The sequence below is a fragment of the Suillus paluster genome (assembly GCF_016628075.1).
Source record: "Suillus paluster strain FC165 chromosome Unknown EDB91scaffold_23, whole genome shotgun sequence".
In the NCBI taxonomy this organism is placed as follows: domain Eukaryota; kingdom Fungi; phylum Basidiomycota; class Agaricomycetes; order Boletales; family Suillaceae; genus Suillus; species Suillus paluster.
This window is the reverse complement of record NW_024537583.1, coordinates 1-24,683: the sequence shown is the minus strand read 5'-3', so window position 1 is coordinate 24,683 and position 24,683 is coordinate 1. Positions and strand designations below refer to the sequence as shown.

Below are 24,683 nucleotides of genomic sequence, written 5' to 3'. Positions count from 1 at the left end.
GTCCTGTTACTCATTGTATCCCTGACAGAATGCGTGAATCGTGAAATTCGTATTTGGTTTTGACGCTCGAGAAACCTCTTCCAACAGGCGGCTACCGATTAATTCTCGAATTGCGCCATTAACACTTTTTAGGATGATGCTCGATATTCTGGCGGATTGTGCAATATCGACCGATGGGGGAGCACCGGAAGGATGGGTTCAAGTAACGTGGTCAGCATTCGTTTATCTTTAAAAGAACTGTGGCAATATGCTATATAGTTCTGTAAAGAACATCCCTCCTACTAAATGGCTACAAGGTACGTAGAATTCAGATAGACTCTTTGCTGTATTTTGCCAACATTGATCAGTAGCGACAAGCAAAAAAATATCGTACTCTTCGGGCAGAGCGGAGCAGGCAAAAGCTCACTCATCAACCTCATGGCGGGAGAGCACGTAGCAGTCACATCCCCCGACATGAGACGTTGCACTATGCGCTCAGAATCATATAACGTCGAATTTGGCGGCGAGTCTTACAAGGTGTTCGATACCATTGGACTCGAGGAACCACAGATGGGACTCCCACAGTACCTCGAAGCTGTCGAGAATGCCTACAAGCTCATCCAGGATTTGGAGAGACAAGGGGGCATTGATTTGCTTCTGTTCTGCATGCGCGCAGGCAGAGTTACTGCCACACTTCAGAGCAATTATCGGCTCTTTTACGAATTCCTCTGCGAGAAGAAGGTTCCCATTGTTATAGCGATCACACACCTTGAGCAAGAGGCGACTCAGGACAGTGCAATGGACGACTGGTGGAAGAGAAACGAAGAAGTCTTCCATCAACATCAAATCCATGTCGCTGGTCATGCGTGCGTCACCACTGTTGATAGGCGTGGCAGTTACACACGCCTGTATAAAGAATCGCGCGACACGATCCACGATGTAATCAAGAAGTTTACTGCCAACGGGCAGAAGGAAGCATGGATAGGAGGAAACAACCTGTTCGTGTCGTTGATGCGTAAGCTGAAGGAGCTACTTGTGGGGAATTTGCGTCCGAGGAAGGATATCGTCCCTCGCCTCACTAAGCGTTGCGGTATCTCTCGAGAAGTTGCAACGAAATTGGCCGATATGATCAAGAAAGAATCTACTTAACTTCCCGTGTTCAATAACTTGTGCTCTTCCGGTTGTAGACTTTGTTCTTCATACGTCATACATAATTCTACTTACAATAATATTATGCATGCTTAAGTACTCCGACACCATGTCTGGGCAGCCTCTGTAAATGTCTTGTCGAGGTTCTATTTATAAGTTCTTGTACGCAGATATCGAACAATTATTAAAAGAAGCCTGGAGCAGCACAGCTTAGAGGTGCGGAGGGTCTAGTCTATCACTGATAGTTAACTTACAGGGCTTGTGTGGGAGGCTGGGAGCCAGGAACACGCCGGCATAGAGCTAGGAGCGGTTTGAGACAAGCTCAGAACCACGCTGAGCACCACACACGGGCACATTGGATTTGTATAAATATAAGAAGTATGGTACTCAATGAAATCCACTTCACCGACAATAAAATGCACATGATCGAACACAGGAAGTCAAGTACTAGTAGCTACTTCTACCGCGTCCCTCTTGATCATATCAGCTAACTGTTCTGCGACTTCTCGAGACATACCGCAATTCTTGGTGAGGCGAGGGACGATATCCTTCCTCGGACGTAAATTCCCCACAAGTAGCTCCTTCAGCTTACGCATCAACGACACGAACAGGTTGTTTCCTCCTATCCATGATTTCTTCAGTCCGTTGGCAGTAAACTTCTTGATTACGTCGTGGATCGTGTCGCGCGATTCTTTATACAGGCGTGGGTAACTGCCACCCCCATCAGCGGTGGTGATGCACGCATGACCAGGAAAATGGATCTTCTCTTCAAGGAAGGCTCTCTCGTTTCGCTTCCACCAGTCATCCATTCCACTGTCTTCATCTTCAAGGTGCGTGACCACTATAACGATGGGAACCTTCTTTTCACAGAGGAATTCATGAAAGAGCCGGTAATTGCTCTGAAGCGTAGCAGTGACTCTGCCTGCGCGCATACAGAACAGAACCAGATCGATGCCGCCCTGTCGCTCCAAACTTTGGACGAGCTTATAGGCATCCAAGACAGTTTCAAGGTACTGTGCGAGTCCCAGCTGTGGTTCCTCGAGTCCAGCGGTATCGAATACATTATAAGACTCGCCATCAAATTCGATGGTATAGTCTTGCCAGTGCGTCGTGCAGCGTTGCGCATCAGGAGATGTGACTGCTATGTCCTGACCCGCCATGAGGTTGACGAGTGAGCTCTTCCCTGTCCCCGTCTCCCCAAAGACTATGATATTTTTATGCTTGGTCCTAATCATCAATGTTGAAAAAATATGGCACGAACAACACCTGAAGACTACGTACCTTGTAATCGTCTGCTTGATGAGGTTGCAGACAACGTGGTATGACTGGTTGCGGCGCTCCATGAGCTCAGATCCTGCATTCTCCTGGATTGTCGCCGTGGTGACACATGCATGGCCAGCAAAGGTCATCCCAAGGTTCGAGATGCTTCGCTCGTTATCCCTCCACCATTTTTCCATGTCTGGTTCATAGTTTTCCAAACCTGTGACGACAAGGACAATCGGAACTTTCTTCTTAACTTGAGAGCGGATTAACGTGTAGTTACGGGAGAGTGCCCAAGTCACTCTCTCACCCCGTACACAGTACATGATGAGATGAATGCCACCTTGCTTCATCAAAGTTCGAAGGAGCTTCTTCAAAACTTGTCGAGCTTTCTTATCGGGGACTGCACCTCCAGAGCCCTCATCAAGACCTGCGATATCATTCAGTAATAGCCACGAAAAGCAGCGAACAGGACCGACCGGCTGTATCGAATAGCTTTACCTTCAACGTCTCGTTCCGAATCAAAATGTCGTACGCGTTGGTTTCAGTTGTACATCCTCTAGCATCACGGGAAGTCTGCGCCGTATCCGTCCCAGCGATCAAATTGACCAAGGAGCTTTTACCAGCTCCAGCTTCTCCGAAAATGACAACATTGTAATCGGATGTGTCTTTCCTGACGGCAATGTAGTTGGAACTGGAAACAATTGTCTCTGCGGTGTGGGACTAATTTGAGGTTAACCTTATGTTGAGGAATAGCCAAACACCACTCACAGTCGACATTGTAAAGATGCCTCAACTCGAGACACGAAAGTGAAAGGTACTAGTACGTCTCGACTTGCGTGCTCGCGCATGTATCTCCCGGTTCTTTAAAACAAGAGACCGTACATCGAGATACCAGATACACAAGACATATAGATTCAGCATGTTCCATGGACCATACATGTGAGATAGAAAGGCGCTAGGATCGTAGTGAGCGAGTACCATGCTGCCTATGCAACAGGGCTGTGTATTGCAATTTGCAGGGCCCTTCTTAGGGACTAGGCTAAGCCGGAAATTGAACCCTCATGGGTAGAACCATTGCGCGGCCACTCAGCTCGCTTCCTGCTTTCATCTCTCTTAGGTATTCCTCACCAATATGTATTGCTCCTGGGCACTGTATCCTTCAGCGCTCTGTAATTGCCGGTTCCCATTAGTCACAGTCACTCCGGGACGCGCCATGCGTTCACCCCACTTCAGCCCCCTCTTCCGTGCAGGATGACAGTGCAATTATCCTACCAGTTGACGTCAGGATAATATTGCTAATTGCCACCAACAGCTTGGTCGGCGGTAGCCAAGTGTTGTTCTCCTTGTTTGCCATTGAACAATGAAAAGAACCCTTGGCTAAATCAAGAGCAATGGGTAGAGCGGCCAACGGAGTCGTCGTCATTGCTAAAATGATCGGCAACAGTAAGGCGAATGTGGTTTATATTCGCACCTATTAAAGATTTCTTAAAATGATTTTCGAGACCTGGTCACTTCTTCCAACATCAGCAAAAGCGGCTGAAATTTCGCTCAGTTTAAGTGTTAGAAATCAATTCAGTTCACCTGAGACTATACCAAACAGGGAATGTCAGGGATCGTAAAACGATAGTTTTTCGACGGGTCCAAACATTGATGTGGACCGAGTGGTGCAATAACTCCAATAAGGAAGGGGCTTGTTTGGGTCCTTTGCCAGTATTAGACGACAGCAGGCGGTGATACTGCATCTCTCACGAGGCGGTCGTATGCGCTTCTCGATAAGGGCGAAGTCCGAGGGAGGATCCATGGGGAGATCCGAGAGCCATACTGAAAGCGCGGGTATTGATAGCAAAATATAGTACTGAGACTTATCTCCGCTTGGCTAGCGCGAGAAGTCACGTGATTAGGTCGCGCGTCTCGATCGGGGTCGAATCCCGGCGGCTGAGAAAAGGAGTAGGCGCGCGCGTCGAGTAAAACTCGTGCGTAACTGGCTGTAGCTACGTAACTTGCCTAAATACGCAGCCGCCGATGAGGGCGGCGGAGGCAAATCTGGAAGATGATGGTGACGATGATGCAGAGCAATGTGATTACATATGTACGATACAGCAATAATAGCGAGGATAGCAAGGAGATAAGACAGCAAGAAATCAGAAAGACGTGAGTAGAGACTGTACCCACGCATTATGTTCTATGCGTGGTCTGAACTCCTCGACACATCGTCGCAGTTCAGTCAGCTGAGCCTCGGGCGACACATCATCCATCATGACATCTTCGTCGTCAGCTGAGGACTCGGAAGCCCACTTCTTCAGTAACTCCTCGATAATTTGGATGCCCTCCTCGGTGACTTCATCTGAATGCTCGGGTTCTGATTGTTGTCCTGCTCAGCAAAAGTCAGCATGATTAGTTTCTGACAAATAGAGCTTTTGATGATTACCAGTCGCAAAATCTTCTAGTTCATCAGCTTTCCGTTTTGCGAGCTAGAGCATGGTCAACAGGCATTATAAGATGATTATATCCAGGACTGACTTTGACCACATTTTCAGGGAAGTTGGCCAGTTGCGCAACGTGGATACCGAAGCTTTGGTCCGAAACACCTTCATTCAAAAGTGTCAGATATTTCTAAAGAGGTCTATGATTTGGAAAATGAAACACACCTGGTTCAACCTTGTACAAGAGCGTGATATCCCTCTCGCGTGGCGCAGACGCATCCTCTTGATTGACATGAGCTACAACATGAAGGTTTTTCACGTGCGGAAGCTCCTGGTCGAGGGCAGTCAACTCGTGAAAGTGAGTAGCAAACAAGCAGAACGCGCGGATGTGGGACGCGATATGCCTTTGAGTGCCGTCAGATACCATCCCAGGAAAGAAAACTAGCACTCCTACTCGGATATGGACCATGCGAGGCCAAATCCGTCATACGTCGACGTTCCTGGAAATTAAATATCATCATAATCTGCGCCTTCGTCCGACAGAAAACATACCGCGGCCGAGCTCATCGATGATAATCAGAGAATCTTGGGTGGCAGACTAAACAGTGAACGGCGGTCAGACTAAGGAAGGATCTGTTGTAGATATGCCCTTACTCGGAGAATCGACGCAGTCTCAAGCATCTCGGCCATAAATGTCGAGACACCCTTCAATTGACTGTCACCTGCACCCACCCTACACAGCACGGAATCGAAGATCGGCAAGGTTGCCTCCGAGCAAGGCACGAAACATCCAGTCTGTGCCATGAGAGCAATGACTCCAACCTGTGCAAGATAGGTTAAGAATGACGTTCCCGAACGAGAATAGCAGATGCACCTGACGGATATACGTGCTCTTTCCGCCCATGTTTGGGCCGGCTTTTGATAGGTTAGCCATGTCAGAAAAGATAGGGCTGACCTACTGATGATCTGGAATTCGCCCTCGCCTACAAAGCGGCACGTGAGATATGTAACGGCGACGGTGTGATCAACCTTACCCTTCACCATCTCTACATCGTTCGGAATGAAGCTAATATCGTCTTGAACTTCGAGGCAAGGATGCCGTGCATCGCGCAATATTAAGCCGCTAGTGCCTGGTAATGCATTGTTGGTCAATTTATGCCTCGAGCCCGGCCTTCAAGACTTGCCTTTCTCCAAAACCTTTGGTTTCACGTATGGCTCGGGAGCGTTTACAGAAACGTGAGCGAAACTGAACGATCGTTACGGCATGCTCAACACCTCCGGTCACTGTGCTCACCTGAGGATCACATCTAAATGTGCGATGACGTGGTCAAGATTCTCTAGTACAGGTGTATATGTTGCTGTAGGAAGAAAAATGCATCTGTGAATGGCGAAGTATCATGAAAGGAAAACCCTACACGCGATGCTCACAACTTCCTTCACAAGCCCGCTCTGCGTGCGCTGATATTCATGTGTTACCTCTTGATGATCCGTTGAAAATCCTTTCAGCTTCTTGGTCGTGAAGTAGACCCCGCTCTTGACAGTCCCGAGTTCGGTGTACTTGCTATTCCGCATGATGACTTTGGCGTCCTGATGGGTTTGTGAGTTCATGACATGTCAGAACACGGCACGCATACATTCTTCGTCAACCTGAAACAGTAACCGTAGGTCTGAGAGTTTTCAAGGTGCAACTTCTTGTCGAGGTCAAGCCCGAGATCCTTGCCTGCAGTACGATGCTCGGCATCAAGACCATCACGAATCTAAGGAAATGTCAGCCCTGTTCGCCAGAAGTCTGATAGATGCAAGGACGAACCTCTACAAGTTTGTCTGCCAGAGTCTGGAGACGCTCATCATAGTCAGGCTTGATTGCATAATTATGATTTTCGAGCTCTGCAAGATCGAGCGTTGACTCGACCATCTCGCCATATTTAACGAGGTTATCATTAATAGCCTGGTAGCACAATGTGTTAAAAAAGCGTACAGCATAACCCGATGAAATCACAACGGCGCACCTGGAAAGGCTTGATATAAACCTCGTCGATAAGCTCCTTGTGTTCTTCGTGCTCGTACTGGAGACCCTCGAGAGCCTCAAGCAAACCAGGCAGCTAGGCGGGTAAAGTAAGTATCACTGATGGTTGAGAACCGAACCGAAGTACCTTGAGGACGACTTGATATGCCCGCACAACATCCTCAAGGGACGCGATAGATTTCTTGAATCGCTTGCTTAGCCGATGGAGATCAGGCATCAGTTTCAAGTAGTCATCCTGTGGAACAAAAATGAGTGAGACCCTTGGAAGATGGTATCATACTGACCTGCAGCGTTCTCCGTTTAGATGCGTCATCTACGAATGTCTCCACGAGGTCTTGCCGTTTACCTGCAAGGTCAAGGTTTTTATTCTGCGAAGTAAAGTAGAAAAATGGGCATACATATTTCGTGCAGATTTATCAAAGGTTGCTTGAGCCATGTCCCGAGGAGCCTCGTGCCCTGAGCGGTCTTGCATTTATTGAGTAGACCAAGGAGTGTTGCGTTCTTATTGATACTTCCCTACGAGGTGACGGTTCGCAGGTGAGACATCAATTTGAAATAATAATCGAATGACTGACAGCACTCCCAGGGGCATCGATGAGATTCAGTGCACGCAATGCACTAGCATCCAAGCGCATATATCGTGCCAGATCGTGTGTCCGTAACTTGTATGCACCATGATTGGATGGATCAGAAAGGAGAGAGAGATAGCTGATCAAGGCAGCGAGAGCAGACGGGGCTGAAGGCAGGGAGAGCTCAGCTGAAATGCTGTTGAGTGTTGTCAATGCAGTTCAAAGATTAAAACCCACGAATCGGTGCAGCAGACTCTGAATCTGTTTCCGAATCAATTGTTAGCTTTTTGACATCGTCTACTACATTTTTCGCAGTAAATTCGCCTGAGCGACTGGGATTAGTTGGCTTAAGAGACTGCATAGAGGTTGGCTTACTTGGTTTACGTTCGGTCACAACAACGCCGCACCTCTCGAAAACGGCTTTTAGCTTGCTCAGGTCGAGGTCGCGGTCTGTCGTCCCCGACGCTGTTCCGGTTGGAATAATAGCTTCTTTGACTGAGAGTTGTATGACAAGAGACTATTCCGGTATGAGGAGATGGCCGTGACAGTCTGAAACTGAGAAACCTACTTCAAGGTTCGAGAACAGATCGTTGTCGACGAAATCAGCAACTCCAAACTCCCTCACACTTGTGTCCGCAAAGGCAATGCCGACAGACTTGGTCTTAGCTTTGTTCGTCGCCGAAGATGATGATATTTTGACAGCTAAAACGATAGGTGCCGACGTAACGTCAGAGCTAACAAAGAGGAGATCTTCGACAGCTTGCAGGTTTCCAGGAGACGCCTTTTTAAATGATTAAATTACAGCCATGAAGACAAGACGTTGCTTGCTCACCTCTTTTTCCAAAACAAACTTGGAGGCCTTCCTTCCCTGCCCTGGTGCGGGCACCCAAATCTCCACGCGCAGCTGTTTAGATGTAAGAGCATCCCGCAAAAGGGAGTGAGCCAGAGTATGGCTCAGCGTAACACTAGGAAGACCACCAGCCTTGCCTCCAGCACCTAGGTACTTGAGGACGGAGTTAGTGCGAAAAACGTGTGTGGCGACGTAGTGGGCATCTTGCCCGTGGACAGAGTAATAGTCCGTGCGATCGAAGAGGCGGATCGTTCCAGTTTCAGGTGATTTCTTTGGGAGTTTTGAGAAGAATGTAACGAAGCCAGGGTCAGAGGCTAGTTCCAGGTCAGAGTTAAAATAACGTCCGTCATTGAGCCTGACATCGGAAACTCACTCAGTTCATGACCTGCATCCTTTTCTTTGCCATACATGAGAGCCATGATAAGTACTAAGTAGTCTCTGACCAAAGGTTGTCAAGAAGACTCAAGAGAGAAGCGAAAGATCGCGTCGCGTCGCGTAATTATGCAATTGCTCCCGAATATGATGGGATCAAACAGAAGTTCATGCTCGGTTAAGTACTTCAGTCCTGTTGAATGTTGAGCGCTGAGTTGTTGACAAGTCCTAGGTTGCGTATTTCCCTCGCAAGTCCCAAGTGTCACAGGGCTTGTATTTCTGCTCATTCCGTGCGTATTCAGCGTGATCTCACTGTATCGTATACTCATTAGCGAGACGTTTAATAGCGAGATGGGACAGTTGCTATGTTGCTCCAATAAAATGGCAGACGATGCAGAGGAGCGTCGAGCAGCTTTACAGCGCTGACCCCCTGGCCATCCTCGACGGTCCACTTCTCTCAGTAATTTTGCCATAAGCCTTTATGACAGATTCCAGCAGCAGGGTGTTCTTTCCGACCTTGATGAGTCCATTGAACTCGATCGAGCTGCACTGGGGCTCCGCCCCCCTGGCCATCCTTATTGATCAACATCACTCAACGATCTTGCCATCAGCCTTTGAGTCAGATTCAGGCGGCGGGGCGTCCTGTCTGACCTCGATGAGGCTATTGCGCTCGATCGAGCTGCACTGGAGCTCCGCCCCCCTGGTCATCCTCGTCGAGACCAGTCTCTCAACAACCTTTCCCTCGGCATTTATAAGAGATTTGAGCAGCAGTGCGTCCTGTCTGACCTTGATGAAGCCATTGAGCTCGATCGAGCTGCACTGGAGCTCCGCCCCCCTGGCGATTCTGATCGATCGACATCTCTCAACAGCCTTGCCGTCAGCCTTCGTGACAGATTCGAGCAGCGGGGCGTCCTATTTGACCTCGATGAGGCGATCGGGCTCCATCGAGCCGCACTAGAACTCCGTTCCCCTGACCATCCTCGTCGAGACGAGTCTCTCAACAACCTTGCCATCAGCCTTGGAAACGGATTTGGGCAGCGCAGCGTCCTGAATGACCTTTATGAGGCCATTGAGCTCCATCAGGCTGCACTGGAGCTCCGTCCCCCTGGCCATTCTGATCGAGACGATTCTCTCAACAACCTTGCCGTCAGCCTTGGAGACAGGTACGAGCAGCGGGGGGTCCTGTCTGACCTTGATAAAGCCATCGAGCTCCATCAGGCTGCACTAGAACTCCGTCCCCCTGGCAATTTGTGTCGATCCGCGTCTCTCAGCAACCTTGCCATGAGCCTTGGAGACAGATTCGAGCAGCGGGGGGTCCTGTCTGACCTTGATGAGGCCATCGAGCTCAATCGAGCTGCACTGGGGCTCTGTCCTCCTGGCCACTCCCTTCGATCCGCGTCTCTCAACAACCTTTCCAAAACCCTTCAGGCCAGATTCGAGCAGTTGGGCATCCTGCCTGACCTTAATGAGTCCATTGAGCTCGATAGAGCCGCACTGGAGCTTCGTCCTCCTGGGCATTTAGATCGATCCGACTCTCTCAATAACCTTGCTATCAACCTTGCATCCAGATTCAAGCAGCGGGGGGTCCTATCTGACCTCGATGAAGCTATTGAGTTCCATCGAGCTGCACTGGAGCTCTGTCCCCCAGGCCATTCTTTTCGATCCCGTTATCTTAACAACCTTGCTATCTGCCTTCAAGAAAGATTCGAGCAGTTGGGTCTATCACCTGACTTGGACGAGTCCTTTAGGCTTTATTTGCAACTATCTGAAGTATCCCATGCAGTCTCTCTTAGTGATCTTGTGACTGTCAAGTCATGGGTCACCCATGCCGAGCGGCTCCATCATGGCTCTGCATTGACCGCCTACCAAACCACATTAAGCTTCCTCGATCAGCACGTTGCCGCTCTATCTTCCTCCTCACGCCATTTCGACGTGATCAGGGAGACTACATCATCCCTTGCAATGGATGTTTTGTCGTACTGTGTTCGTCATGGTTCTTTCGCGACTGCTGTAGAACTGGTGGAACAAGGCCGTGCAGTATTCTGGACCCAGCTGGCACGCTTCCGCACACCACTGGATGAACTTTTCGTGTCAGGTGACACCGGCGCAGCCTTGGCGGCAGAGTTCCAGCAGCTCAGCTTCCGCCTTCGCGCCGTGCTTGATGTGCCTGCTGAAGACCAGTCCCCACAAATCCGACAATTAACTATGCAATGGAACGATGTCATCTCACGCATCCGCACGTTACCTAGCTTCTCTCGTTTTCTCCTGCCTCCGCTATTCCCTGATCTCCAGAAAGCGGCAGAAGATGGTCCGGTCATCATTGTCAACGCAAGCAAATACAGCTGTGATGCCTTGATTATCACAAGTGCCCGAGATCCCATTCATGTTCCACTTTATATCACACAACTCGAAGTCTCCGAGTTGTCCTCCGAGTTCCAGTCCCTCGCAGAGAGTTTTGGTTCTTCTGATCATCAACTTCAATTATACGAGATTATCAGCATCCTCCGCAAGCTTTGGGATGATGTTGTTGGTCCCGTGGTTCAAGTCCTCAGGGAGTTGATTCACCCCGGTTCACGCATCTGGTGGTGTCCCACCGCTGAGTTTACGCTGCTCCCTCTACATGCAGCGGGGCCCTATGAGAAGAAGATCCAGAATGTGTCTCAGTTTTACATCTCCTCTTACACCCCAACTTTGGCGACACTGATTCGGGCGAGACAGCAGCTTTCTCGAGATGCATCCATGCAACGTTTTGTTGCCATTGGCAAAGCAAACCCGGACAAAGGGAAGGAACTCCGATGTGTCGCTCCCGAGCTAGCCGTCGATGCATTAAGACACAATCAGTGGATTCACCTGGCTTGCCATGGAGTGCCAAATCGAAAACGCCCATTTGAATCTTCCTTCGCAATGCGCGACGGGCCTTTAACGATCAAGGAGATCATCCGATCCCACTGGCAGAACCCGGAGTTTGCATTCTTATCGGCGTGCCACACTACCGTGGGCGATGCGTCCAACCTCGATGAGGTCATCCATCTCGCTGCGATAATGCAATTCTCCGGATTTCGCAGTGTGATAGGTTCTATGTGGTCTGTCGACGACGAGGTTGCACGCCAGATTGCATCTGCTTTCTATGACAATCTGGTTGATGGTTCAGGGAGATTGGACTGCAAGCGCGCTGCGGCAGCATTGCACAAGGCCGTGAAGTCGTTGCGCAAGAAGATTCCATTAGAACAGCAGATCGTATTTGTTCACATAGGTGTCTAGTTTGAGATGGTTTTGCTGCATTTTCTGTCCATAATCCTGGCTGCATGTCTCGTCTTGTCTACTCCTTCAATTTTACATAGTTTACCTCTAGGATTTGTACATTCATTTCCCATCTTGGGCCTCGAAAACATCTCGTAGCGGCGATGGACGAGAAATGGCAGTAGAGCAGAGGAAGTAATGTGGTATTTTATTGCGCTCAATTACCCTGCCTTCCATCACCGGACGTACTTAGCAGAGATGTGTGGAGTCTATAAGGGCACGCGAAAACGTAGACAAACGCAGGTGGACGAAGCTCGGGAAATGGTTATAGAATTAGCAACACAGGTCTATCAAGCCCGAGCGAATGCATGCAGATATGACAATTGTTAATCTCGAGCAACTCACCATTAATATTGTCATCCCCGAGAATCCTCTGGGCTTCCAAACTATCGCTGTGCAGCATCTGCTCGCCACCCTTGAACGTCAAACCGCATGCTCACCTGTCATTGCATGTTATCACTTCGACATATGGCGACTGCAGGGTGTACTAAAACAGCTATCGGCGGCGACGTGTGGGGGTACTGAGAGTGGAACACACGTCTCCTGGAAGCAGTCAAGTAACAGCAAGTACTAGACTGAATCTAATAACTGCGGAAAGAACGCTGTCGCGTAATGTAGCTGTTCTTTGTGTTTTTTTTTCTCGCCGTGCTAAGGGCTTTGTTAAAGCAAAGATCGGAGGCTCCTATGCTCATAATCAGCTGGGACCAAAAAACATGCCGGCGTTCTCACCTTCGTGAACAAGCCTTCCTAATGAACCAGTCCTGCCCATCGGACAGAGCATTATTTATAGCCGTTGCTGCGAACCTCTTGCTCAGCATTTGTGATGGAAGTCAGCGCCAAGCATGCGGCGATCTATTTAGACACAGCCCTACGCCTCCAGAAGGATCCAGCAAGATCATGATGCTTACTGAGCCTCTGGGCAAGTGGCGTTGTGGCTGGCGCTTGCTGTGGCCGGATGTTTAAACTCCGCCACATTCCAGTATATAAATACCCCGTTATCTAGGCCTTCCCCAGATTCGTACCTCCTCGCAAACCACTCCTCTACATTCTCTAATATTACTGCACGTCCTTCGCGTATGTTTTGTTCCCTCATCTCTATCTGTATGTCAGGCTAACGGCGGGCACAGAATGCAGATTTTTGTTAAGACGCTCACCGGCAAGACCATCACTCTTGAGGTCGAGTCCTCTGATACCATCGATAACGTCAAGGCCAAGATCCAAGACAAGGAAGGGTACGTATACTTTTAAGTTTGTGCCACTTATGACTGACGATCGTCTGCAGTATCCCACCCGACCAGCAACGTCTCATCTTCGCTGGAAAGCAGCTCGAAGATGGTCGGACCCTCTCTGATTACAATATCCAGAAGGAGTCTACCCTTCACTTGGTCCTGCGTCTCCGTGGAGGCATGCAGATCTTCGTAAAGACCCTCACGGGCAAGACGATCACGTTGGAGGTAGAGTCTTCGGACACCATCGATAACGTGAAGGCGAAGATCCAGGACAAGGAGGGTATCCCCCCTGACCAGCAACGCCTCATCTTTGCTGGCAAGCAACTCGAGGATGGTCGGACGCTCTCCGACTACAACATCCAGAAGGAGTCCACCCTCCATCTCGTCCTCCGTCTTCGCGGCGGTATGCAGATATTCGTCAAGACCCTGACGGGCAAGACTATCACATTGGAAGTCGAGTCGTCTGACACCATCGACAACGTGAAGGCGAAGATCCAGGACAAGGAGGGTATCCCTCCTGACCAACAGCGCCTCATCTTTGCCGGGAAGCAGCTCGAAGACGGTCGCACTCTTTCCGACTACAACATTCAGAAGGAGTCTACCCTCCATCTCGTTCTTCGTCTCCGTGGTGGTATGCAGATCTTCGTCAAGACCCTCACGGGTAAGACGATCACTTTGGAGGTGGAGTCATCCGACACCATCGACAATGTCAAGGCGAAGATTCAGGACAAGGAGGGTATCCCGCCGGATCAGCAGCGGTTGATCTTTGCCGGAAAGCAGTTGGAGGATGGTCGCACCTTGTCTGACTATAATATTCAGAAGGAGAGCACCCTTCATCTCGTCTTACGTCTTCGTGGTGGTCTTTAGTAGCGCTGGATGTTGATGTCGCATACCTATCATTCGTTGTATCATTACCTGCACGTCGTTATCCATAGTCCTGCAAAGATGTTCTTTGTTCGCCCGAACATGTCCGCTCTAAGTTCTGACTGGTCCCTAAGTACGGTATTAGTAAGCTTGTCGCACTGGCACAAAACTATCCATCTTCAAGTGCCTCAGAACTCGGGGACTTAGTGGGGTTGTTGATGCCTGATTTCGAACCTGAATCAGAGCAATTACATTCATGAAGCTGTACTCCTATCACTTCTACCCTCCCGATCCTTCCGTCTCTCCTTCCCCCGTTCCCTACCCTCGTCTCTCTCCTTCTTCCCCTTCCCACTCCTCTCCTTGGGCACCCTAAAACACATGAACTCAATCCCAGTCGCACGCCGACTCTCCGCCAGCGTTCTCTTCACACTATCTAGATTCCCTTGCAAATTCTCATCTCCCGCCCGTCGCGCATACGCCTGAGAGATCTTATTGTACAACTCCGAAAGCGTCTTCGCAGCTGGTGGAGACACGTAGCGCGCAAGCGTTTGGTGCATGAACTCGATCTCTAGCGTAGCCTGTGAATGGCATCTTAAACGACAAAGTAACATGCGAAGGAGAACGTGACATACGCGAAGCATACCGCCCATACCGAACCGCTTGACTTGTTTGAACGAGAGTAGTGCTTCTTCAGCGGCGTTTTCTACAAGCGCATGCATCCCGCGTTCGAGTAGATTCTCTGCGACGCGGCTAATTTGTGCGTGGATCTCGACGAGGCCCATTAAAGCCTTGTACATATATGTTCGTATTTCTTACGTTGGATGTTAGAGCGGGCAGCAACAAGTGGAACGAGACAAGCTCACCTGTGGGTTGGGGCGTCTCGTACCAATCCATGTTTTTGTCAAGAATGCCTTCTCGCAAGATGGTTGCGATGACAGCAGCCTTGGGCTTGACATATCCATCGAAGAGCGTCTTGTCCAGCGCAGTCACTGCTTTCATTAGTGCCTACACCATTATTTGAGCGTGCAATGTAACGTAAGTAGCAAAGCAGTAGGCTTACCCTTCTATCATCCTCAACTGATACTCCGAGCGCATTCTCCAACTGAGACAACATACCGGGTATCAACGATGCTGTTAAATTTGAGAAATTCGATATCACAAGGAGAAGCCTCGCATTCTTGATGCATGGCTGTCTCAGTGCCAGAATCGACAAGCAGAAAAAAACCACCCACCGAGTCGCGCAGGTCGATCAACTCCTGCTTTCCTTCTCGTTCAGGTGCTCCGCTGCCTACACCTGGTGGCACTTCCTCCGCGACAAGTACCACCATCCCATCCAGAATTGCATATATTGCGTCTAAAAATGCCTTCGTGATCTTCGTGGTGAATACCGGTGGTACAGCATTCTGCTGCGTAACCCGCAGTACGCCTGATCCGCTGTCCCCCGAAAGACCGCCCGCGATTTTGAATGCCGACGTTGCGAGGTGGCGCATGAATGATTCGAGATAAGTGAGGTAGAGTGTTGTGGAAGGGGTGGAAAGATCAGGCGTGAATGATTCGAGTGCGTACATGTAGTTGGCGTCTAGGATAGTGAGTGTATAAATGCATGAGGGGCAGTATAATGTTAGCGCATACCTCGCACCCAAGATTTCACTAGTACATCCTCAAAACGCCACCGCACGCTCTCCACCAGTCCTTTCACCAGACCGCCTTCGCCGAGTTCCAACGCGCCGATCTCTGTCACGCAATCTTGTACCTCACTAAGGATCTTGGTCAGCCAGTGAGCCGTCGTTAGCGAATTCGAGTGAGATGGGAGATGTAGGGGAGAATTGGGGGTCGAGGACTTCGATAGGATGTCGGAAAGAATAAAGAATTCCGAGAGAAGACTGATGTAGAGCTTGATGATGTCGAGTGCCATTTGCCTGCATTGGGAGGCACTGCGCCTCGAGGACGATGTCTAGCGGAAAAAGTGGACGTCAGATAGATGTCATGGCCGCACGAATGATACGAACTCGTTTAAACTTTCCCTCCAAGAAGCTCTTTGCAATTTTCCAGAAGTTTGGAAGCGAAGAGATCATAACCTCAGACACGTTTTTCATCATGTCCCAGATACCCTGCCAGACTTCATGACCGCCTGCTTGCGCTGAGTATGACACAATACGAATGAGTAACAAAGTTTGACTAGAGGGATGTTGGCTCACCAATCACGGCCTCAGACGCTTTGCTCTCCAGCGCTACAATACATACCTGGAGTTGCGCACCAAGGATCTGTCTGAGTGCATGCGGAGGCGACAGATCAGGGGTCGTGCGAGACTTTATGCCTGTGATGCATGTCAGTTGAAAGCACCCAACAGAGCGAGAGGAACGCGCCATCAATGTTTGAAACACCAGTCCTGTAGGCAGCGCTCATCCGATCCATGATGTACTTATGCTGACTATCAAAGTAGGTCCATATTGGGTCTTCAGGCGTATTTAATTCCAGGAGAATCCTAGTCAGTGCTGCTTCAGAACGAGAACGTGAGCAATAACGAGTGAACGCGTACTCAATCCCTCTCTCCATTTCCTCGACGCTCCTTCCTGGTTCTTGCAATCGTGACAAAAGTAGCGCCTTCATTTCTCCCATCACCTTTTCAACGTTTGCCCACACCTTGTCCAATATCCTCTTCTGTCGCGCCGTGGAGCTGGCATTAGCACCTGCCTCGACGGGAAGGAGCTGGCCCGGGCGAGAATCGAGTAGAAACTTGCCCTTGTTGTACTGACGCATTGCAGCCTCATACCTTCCAGCCTCGATGGATTCCACGAGAAATCCAGGCAGGCTGAAGAAGAACTTGGAGCGCTCAAAGACGCCGAGCGTAGTGCGCAGCTTTTGAGCTTTGGCGCTGTTCTCGAGGACAGGGAGGAAGACCTGATTAGCCTTCACGGCTGAGCCTGTTTCGGAGTGCATCAAATACAGGATTAAGAGGAGTGATACTGGGACGAACGTTTTAAGCAGTCTACGAGCGGTCTGCTAGCAAACTCCGCCGTGTCGCTCAGTAATCCCTCGCGCATCTCCGCATATAACGCTACGGGCACGCACCAGTTATTTTGGAACAAGCACAGATGAATAGCACGTAACGCACCATCAGTAGAAGCCTTGACGGCAACGAACCGATCAAAGTTATCCTCTACAAGGACACGGACGGCCTCTGAACGGGCATCGATAGATGACTGAAGATGGTTAATGCCTGCTGCGAGATCTTGGTAGGTTGCATTTGGGTGTACAGCAGATAGAAAGGCTTTGGGATCGAATGATTTGGAAGAGATGAGCACAGACATCTCTAGAACCGCATGAACAACCCAAATCCTAGCTGAAGACGGACGTGATCACGCACTGGATTCTGGGTCTAAATTCGTCAGACTGCGAACGTTGTTAACATTAAATGGCGGGCTCTATGACGGTACATACTCAATGACGCCGCCGAGGCCCAGGGGGTCACCTTCTCCATCGTTGGATTGGGAGGTAAGCAGGTCAGAAAGAGGATCTTCCAGGTCGTGGTCTACCTCTTCCCATTTCCTATGAAACGGTGAATTGTGCGTTTAGGCAGTGATTTCTACCACATACGTTGGGTTCTGGGATGATAACTTGTAGGCCTTGAGAAGGGAGGCCTCGTCGGCCGTGAAGTTGATCTTACCCATCAGGACAGGCAGAGATGGAGAAGCAGCTCCCGCTATTTCAGGAAATATACCGCGAAGGGTATACAGAGGTGCACAGTGTGCAAGTAAGATGTGCACTACCTGGAGTCCTGGAGTCGACCTAGTAGTAGGTACTCAGCACCGAGCATACGGTAACTAAAAAGGAAAATGACATAATAGTACTTATAGTATGACATATTTAATCAAGTACTGTAACTCGTTACTCGTCGGTGATGTTCACTGGGAATCAGCGCTCAGCGCTCAGCTACTGCAGGAGGGGATTACAATTGCAAGGTGGTTTGCATCATAATAATTACAACAAGTGAAACGTGTTGGAATCCGACGAGACGAAGGAAACGGAAGACGGACCGTAGAAGATGAGAGTGAAACAGTACGAGCGCAACCAGTGAGTACGACGAGCGTTGACGTCAGCCGAGGCTCGTTGATATTGGAATGTCTATCTCTAAGTAACGGACAATTTACTTATCACTTACTTATCTATCCTATCCGTACTATAAAGGACCGAACAAGTCGTTAGAACATCTCAGGTCTTTTCATAGAGCCTGAGATGTAAGTCTCATATATTTTTCGCGTTATTCTAAAGAGCTAACATACCATTAGATATTTATTCTACTAGGTACTTTACCTGCTCTTACTAGAGGTCTTTTCGTAGAGCCTGAGATATATTTATTCTACTAGCTCCCGCTTTGTGCGCCGCTCGCCTGAACTCACTTTAGGTTATGAGCCCTGACACGGCCATGGAATCTTTGCTCCCCAGCACCACTTCTACGCTATTCAACATCCCCAAGCTAGCTGAAGACGGCAGCAATTGGATTACCTACAAGGAAAGGATGTTGACTGCGATCAGTGCTAGAGGTATGATGTGACATGCAGACAGCTGTGCCACAAGACCAGTACGATATAGTAACGACCCGATGACAAGCACCGTCAAGAAGCCAGATGGCTCGACACCTACGCCAGCGGAGATTGAGGAGATAGAGAAGAAAATAGATGAATATTTGCAGAAGGACTCACTTGTGAAGCAGCAAATCTTCAGCACGATCACCAATTGTCTCTTACTGCATGTTCAGAAGCTCGAAGATGCCTCGAAGATTTGGAAGGAAATCTGCAATATCCATGAGGGTAAGACCAAGTTGGTCCAGATTGACCTCTGCTGCAGGCTGCAGGACTTAAGGTGCGAAGAGAATGGTGACGTTAAAGCCCATTTCTCATAACTCCTGAGACTGCGCGAATCCCTGGCAGGCATGGGCTTGGCGATAGAGGATCGCGATTTCCACGCAATCCTACTTGGCTCGCTCCCCGAATCCTATAGACCCCTCCTATCCTCCATTAATGCCGCTGCAAAGATCACGCAGAAGGCACTCACCCCCAATGAACTTATCACAGTCATCAGCGAGGAATACGAGCATTGTCTCCTCACAGACCGTCGAACCTCCAAGAAAGGGTCAAACGCGGCACTGATGGCCAAGAACGGACCTGGAAAGGGCCGTAAGCCCTCAGGAATGAACCAAGCCGGCGCAGACATAACATGTTTCAACTGCGAATGCAAAGGACACTATAAAAGTGACTGTTGGAGACCTGGAGGGGGCAAAGAGGGCCAAGGGCTGAATCAGCAACGCCAGAAGAAAGGTAGCTGTTCGCCTAAGGAGGGAGCTAATGCAGCAACCTCTGAACCTACCCCACCAGAGAACTTCGCGTTTGGAACATCCAACCTGGCTAGCATAGCCAAGGAACTGAACATCCCTGTAGAACGACGCAGTGCCATCATTGATTCAGGCGCCACATCTCACTTCTGCCCGGATCGGTCCAAATTTGTCAACTATGTCCCCATAGAGGCACAGGACGTGGATACGGCCGATGGATCCACCATTAGTGCTATAGGCAAGGGAGACGTCGTGTTGGACTTACCAAACGGCAGAGACCGCACTCGGGTGACTCTCAAGGACGCGTTGTATAGTCCCAAGATGGCCTTCACGCTCATCTCAACTAACAGGATCACTGTGGGAGGTTTAGCCATCCACTTTGAGGACAAGATGTACAATATTTTATCACCTGCCCCCAAGTGTAGCGTTATTGCCACAATTCCCCAGATCGTGGGTCTCTATAGCATCGCTGGACGGCATCAGCACCACGCTAACATCACACGAGCAAAACTTACCGTCTATGAGCTGCACTGCATGCTGGGACATGTCTCTCAAACTGCGGTTCTAGAGGCAGTAAGAAAGGGCCTGATTGACGGCGTTGACCTAGACCCGAACTCCAAGCTGGAGTTCTGCAACACGTGCGCTAAGGCTAAAGCGATGCATAAGCCATTCCCAAAGGATTCTGAAAGCCGAGCGAAGACGTATGGTGAGGTCATCCACATGGACCTATGGGGTCGAGCCAGAACCGAGAGCCTAGGTGGTAGCCTTTATTATATGACCTTTACCGATGACTTTACTCGACAGAATAAGGTCAGCTTCCTTGCACACAAGAGCGATGCGCTAGAGACGTTCAAGGCATATGAAGCCTGGTTGCTGCGGCAACGCAATGGGATGCACGTCAAGACCCTCAGGTCTGACTGCGGAGGAGAATACTTGAGTCGAGAATTCGACAAGTACCTGAAGGAAGAGGGGATTCAGCAGCAGTTAATGGTGCGTGACTCACCACAACAAAACGGAGTGGCCGAATGCCTCAACCGCACGCTTGTAGAGCTAGTGCGTGCTATGATCCTTGCCCATGATCTCCCGAACTTCCTCTGGACAGAGGTAGTTAACTATGCCACTTGGCTAAAGAATCGCTTACCTTTGCATGCTATTCCTGACCACACCCCTTTTGACTTTGTCCAAGGACGATGTCCATCACTCTCACAGGCCCACGAATTCGGCTGTACCGTGTTCGTTCACGTAACGACAGGAGGGAAACTGGACGCTAGGGCCAAGGAAGGACTGTTTGTTGGGGTGGATGAGGAGAGCAAGGCCTATCGAGTATACTGGCCGGGTAAGAGGCGAGTGTTGGTTGAAAGAAACGTTAGCTTCAGCCCGGTGAGTGTGACTGTGGCAGCGGACGTACTGGACGAGGGGGAGTCCAGAACGCCACCAGCAGCTCCTACCAACAGTAACGTCCAGAACGTCATGCCCCAACCACCCTCCACACCGCCCAAAGTGCCTCAACAACTCAAACCGCCGCCAGCGCCCAGAGCGACCTGCTCGTGACCTCTGCCTGGATACTACACCACCCTGCACCAGGGGGAGAGTGCATCCTTGGTCTTCCACCCTGCAGAAGCAGACCTAGTGGATGAATACGCTGCAGCCGCAGTAGAACCCAAACCAACTCTCCAACAAGCCCTCAATGGCCCAGACACGGTCGAATGGCAAGAAGAGATAAGTCAGTTGGAGAAGCTGGGAACATGGGAAATAGTAGACGCACCTCCCCGTTGTAGGGAGTATCCCTATGCTAGGCTTGTATCCACCACTTTTCCGATGCATCAGGCATCCATCCGATGTCCATCCGACACCTATCCACTCCATCCGATACCCATCCGCTTTTTGGATGACATGCAGATACCTTCGGATCTCCCCCTATAGCTTGCGCATCCGCCGCATCCGTCCTGTCCACGTCCATTCTACCTCATTGGTACGTACTCACACGCATTTTCTTGTTACTGACTGAACACAGACATATCCTCTCACACTCCAGTATTTTTCGGATAGCTTATGGCATGGTCTAGGCTCGCTACCTATGTATCTATGTTCCTTGAAAATACTGTACCCTATAAGCATGGAGGGTTTCAAAAAATACTTACTTCATGTAACTTCCTCCCACTTTTCCTGCACCCTACCAGAAGATCGCTTTGACCTATACCCACTATCCATCTAACCTTTAATGAACTCCCTTTGACTTTGATTCGCATCCCGTCCGATCCGCAAGTGCCATCCGCTCCATCCGACGAATCTGTACATTTCGCATCCTATCCGTTTCATCCGCTTTTGCGGATCCTTCATCCTATAGGGTCGCTTTAGACAGAGACTAGTGTTTCCCCAGTAGCAATCCCCTTAAGGGTCGAACATGCTTGTTTCCAAGCGAGGCAGCAGGCAGCAAAGACCCAACTGTGTAGTTGATTGACTTCACTCCGCTGCACTTGTTGTACCCACACCGTGCTAACCTTATACCCTGCCATTACGTCCTGGCGACGAAGAGAGGTCCCGGAGGCAAGAAGTTGAAGCTGCGAGCACGGTTGGTGGCTAACGGGCAGTGTCAGCAATATGGCGTTGATTATTTCGACACTTTTGCGCCCACATCCAATATGTCAACAATCCGCACTGTCCTTACAATGGCCGCCCAGCAGGATTGGGAAATCCACCAAGTTGATATAAAGAGTGCTTACCTCTATGCGGACATTAAAGAGGAGATCTTCATGCGGGTGCCACCAGGGTACTTGAAGGACGGAGATGAGAGAAAGGTGTTGAAGTTGAAATGGAGTTTGCCGGGGTTGAAGCAAGCCGGGTTTGAATGGGCGGAAGAGTTAGCCGGGGTATTCATGAAGATAGGATTCACATGCTCACAAGTCGACCAAGCAGTGTACTTCAAGTGTTCCCCGACCCAGCACATGGTCGTCACTGTATTGGTGGATGACATGGTGGTCACGTCTAACCATATCAGCCATATCGAGCGCTTCAAAGCCCAACTCCACGATCATTTCAAGATATCGGACCTGGGAGAACTTAATTGGCTTCTAGGACTTAAGGTCGAACGCGACCGTGAGGCACAGACCATCACCCTTTCTCAATGAGCGTATATCGACACTATCCTTGAATGGTTCTACCTTACCGATGCAAAATCCGCACAAATGCCTATGGACGTAGGAACTGTCCTGTCAGCCGACCAGTGCCCCGCGACACACACCGAACACAAAGCCATGCAAGACGTACCTTACCAGCGGGCCATAGGGTCCCTGATGTACGCTGCAACCAGTACTCACCCCGATATTGCATTCTCAGTAGCTACGTTGTCTCAATTCATGCACAACCCTGGACGAGTGCACTGGGAAGCCAACAAACGCGTTTTTCGGTACCTTAAAGGTACAGCCAATCTTGGACTCACCCTAGGAGGCACAGATGCTGGGATCGAAGCGTACGTTGACGCGGACTGGGCGTCCCAGCTGCACAGACACTTGATGTCGGGCTATGTTGTTATGCTAAACGGAGGAACCGTAGCATGGAGCGCGCGCAAACAGCCGCTGATAGCACTGTCAACCGCAGAAGCTGAGTATATCGCGCTCACAACGGTAGCACAAGAAGTGCTCTACTTACAGTTACTCCTTGATGAACTCTATGGACCAGTTGAACTTCCCACCCCTGTATATTGCGATAACCAAGCTGCAATAGCTCTCGCGTCAAACAACAAGTTTCATTCGCATACCAAGCATATCGACTTATGATACCACTTCGTCCGTGTGCATGTCAAGAACGGCACATTCGCACTCGAGTACTGCCCGACGGAAGATAACATCTCAGATGCCTTTACCAAAGCATTACCCCATCCCCGCCTCCAGAAGCTACACGCTCAGATGAGCTTAGAGCCTTGTGCTCGAGGGGGAGTGTTGGAATCTGATGAGATGAAGGAAACGAAAGACGGACCATAGAAGATGAGAGTGAAACAGTATGAGCGCAACCAGTGAGTACAACGAGGCGACGCGTTGACGTCAGCCGAGGCTCATTGATATTGGAATGTCTATCTCTAAGTAACGGACAATTTACTTATCACTTACTTATCTATCCTATCTGTACTATAAAGGACCGAACAAGTCGTTAGAACATCTCAGGTCTTTTCATAGAGCCTGAGATGTAAGTCTCATATATTTTTCGCATTATTCTAAAGAGCTAACATACCATTAGATATTTATTCTACTAGGTACTTTACCCACTCTTACTAGAGGTCTTTTCATAGAGCCTGAGATATATTTATTCTACTAGCTCCCGCTTTGTGCGCCGCTCGCCTGAACTCACTTTAAAACGAACCTGAAGTTGTTGTGTTTCTAAAGGTAAGTAGGTATCACCTCACATGTCTGTTACATGCACGTGATCGCGAAGTGCCATCAGCCTTCTTCCAGCCTTCTTCCTTCTACCAGCCTTGCAGGAGTTCTGCAAAAGGCTTGCCCAGCGATGAAATCACTTCAAATTTCCTCGATTCATAGCCTCACTCTCCTTTCTAACGCACCTTATTACATAAGAAATGTTAGACTCTGAATCAGGCGAGCGCACTGTTCAGAGTGCTCTTCCTCAAGGGCAGCTGGAAATGTAGGTCCTTCAACCCAAATCTGCATATGGAGTATAATGTTTGCTATACAGTACCAAATCCTTGTTGCACCAAATTCGGGATGAGCTCAAGCAGCCATGTACTGCCAAGAAACCACCCCCTTTGGATGATTTAGATGGCTTCTGGGATGCATACAATCAGGAAGCGGAAGAGTTCGACAGAGCGTTCATTGAGAGATATACCTCGGATTTAGACAATGGTCTAATTTTCGTAAGCTTTTCTGACCCATATGATGCACCCTCTTCTGTTGAGTAAGTATATTCTTCAGGCAGGTCTTTTTTTAGCTGTCAGTACCACTTTCTTAGGGATAATGCACCCTAACCTAAGCCCTGCTCCCACTGACACAACAAATGCCTTATTGATGATGATATACTCTCAACTCAATAACACCACGTTCCCAGGGCAAGTCTTTAGTTTTCCCTCATGGGATGGTCCCATTTGGGTTACTATTTGGACACAGGCTCTCCTCTATGCCAGTCTATCTGTCAGCCTTCTAGCTGCTCTTGGAGCCGTATTGGGGAAGCAGTGGCTGAGGGACTACCGAGACAATTCATCAGGACCTCGTGAAACTCATCACAAAAGGCGACAGCTAAAAGTCAACGGACTCAAAACTTGGCACTTCGAAGCAGTCCTTCATGCTATACCTGCATTTCTACAGATTTCTCTGTTGCT

General features: G+C 49.5%; 8 protein-coding genes across 8 annotated transcripts; 4 read left to right on the top strand and 4 right to left on the bottom strand.

Moving 5' to 3' along the window:
- The first annotated feature begins 116 nt into the window (after nt 1-116).
- Nucleotides 117-1,235, top strand: EDB91DRAFT_327629 (P-loop containing nucleoside triphosphate hydrolase protein). The gene is made up of 2 exons (XM_041326869.1): nt 117-296; nt 348-1,235. Exons 1-2 carry the CDS (start codon nt 286-288, stop codon nt 1,126-1,128), a joined length of 792 nt encoding a protein of 263 aa, XP_041177539.1. The 5' UTR covers nt 117-285; the 3' UTR covers nt 1,129-1,235.
- Nucleotides 1,236-1,383: 148 nt separating this feature from the next.
- On the bottom strand, nt 1,384-3,531 carry EDB91DRAFT_327619 (P-loop containing nucleoside triphosphate hydrolase protein). Its single transcript, XM_041326868.1, has 4 exons — nt 3,160-3,531; nt 2,868-3,111; nt 2,410-2,818; nt 1,384-2,355 (listed from the first exon to the last, which is right to left on the bottom strand). The coding sequence occupies exons 1-4, from the start codon at nt 3,166-3,168 to the stop codon at nt 1,569-1,571; spliced, it is 1,449 nt and encodes a 482-aa protein (XP_041177538.1). The 5' UTR covers nt 3,169-3,531; the 3' UTR covers nt 1,384-1,568.
- Nucleotides 3,532-4,377: 846 nt separating this feature from the next.
- On the bottom strand, nt 4,378-8,742 carry EDB91DRAFT_1201658 (DNA mismatch repair protein). Its single transcript, XM_041320666.1, has 25 exons — nt 8,633-8,742; nt 8,242-8,573; nt 7,978-8,190; nt 7,785-7,926; nt 7,647-7,733; nt 7,416-7,597; nt 7,239-7,356; nt 7,125-7,186; nt 6,968-7,075; nt 6,824-6,916; nt 6,625-6,762; nt 6,449-6,571; nt 6,230-6,401; nt 6,109-6,172; nt 5,999-6,060; nt 5,849-5,944; nt 5,774-5,797; nt 5,689-5,729; nt 5,469-5,636; nt 5,367-5,412; nt 5,269-5,314; nt 5,040-5,218; nt 4,912-4,979; nt 4,820-4,862; nt 4,378-4,765 (listed from the first exon to the last, which is right to left on the bottom strand). Exons 1-25 carry the CDS (start codon nt 8,676-8,678, stop codon nt 4,533-4,535), a joined length of 2,886 nt encoding a protein of 961 aa, XP_041177537.1. The 5' UTR covers nt 8,679-8,742; the 3' UTR covers nt 4,378-4,532.
- A 99-nt stretch (nt 8,743-8,841) lies between these two features.
- EDB91DRAFT_1336260 (CHAT domain-containing protein) lies at nt 8,842-12,505 on the top strand (the record flags this gene model as incomplete). Its single annotated transcript, XM_041325532.1, has 5 exons — nt 8,842-8,921; nt 8,979-9,401; nt 9,428-11,868; nt 12,031-12,195; nt 12,227-12,505. The coding sequence occupies exons 2-5, from the start codon at nt 9,113-9,115 to the stop codon at nt 12,503-12,505; spliced, it is 3,174 nt and encodes a 1,057-aa protein (XP_041177536.1). The 5' UTR covers nt 8,842-8,921; nt 8,979-9,112.
- Nucleotides 12,506-13,059: 554 nt separating this feature from the next.
- On the top strand, nt 13,060-14,027 carry EDB91DRAFT_1052742 (polyubiquitin; the record flags this gene model as incomplete). Its single annotated transcript, XM_041313693.1, has 2 exons — nt 13,060-13,163; nt 13,214-14,027. 2 exons carry the CDS (start codon nt 13,060-13,062, stop codon nt 14,025-14,027), a joined length of 918 nt encoding a protein of 305 aa, XP_041177535.1.
- A 6-nt stretch (nt 14,028-14,033) lies between these two features.
- On the bottom strand, nt 14,034-17,336 carry EDB91DRAFT_1130225 (exocyst complex component Sec5-domain-containing protein; the record flags this gene model as incomplete). The annotated part of the gene is made up of 12 exons (XM_041318594.1): nt 14,034-14,602; nt 14,657-14,835; nt 14,888-15,029; nt 15,085-15,201; nt 15,257-15,603; nt 15,657-15,978; nt 16,034-16,164; nt 16,223-16,342; nt 16,392-16,510; nt 16,565-16,949; nt 17,003-17,083; nt 17,141-17,336. The coding sequence occupies 12 exons, from the start codon at nt 17,334-17,336 to the stop codon at nt 14,279-14,281; spliced, it is 2,463 nt and encodes an 820-aa protein (XP_041177534.1). The 3' UTR covers nt 14,034-14,278.
- On the bottom strand, nt 17,141-17,817 carry EDB91DRAFT_1130218 (uncharacterized protein). Its single transcript, XM_041318593.1, has 3 exons — nt 17,623-17,817; nt 17,467-17,574; nt 17,141-17,418 (listed from the first exon to the last, which is right to left on the bottom strand). Exons 1-3 carry the CDS (start codon nt 17,694-17,696, stop codon nt 17,385-17,387), a joined length of 216 nt encoding a protein of 71 aa, XP_041177533.1. The 5' UTR covers nt 17,697-17,817; the 3' UTR covers nt 17,141-17,384.
- A 6,314-nt stretch (nt 17,818-24,131) lies between these two features.
- On the top strand, nt 24,132-24,540 carry EDB91DRAFT_1016548 (uncharacterized protein; the record flags this gene model as incomplete). Its single annotated transcript, XM_041312492.1, has 2 exons — nt 24,132-24,221; nt 24,280-24,540. Coding segments are annotated over 2 exons (351 nt in total), but the record flags the coding sequence as incomplete, so codon positions are not given.
- Between the last annotated feature and the right edge of the window lie 143 nt (nt 24,541-24,683).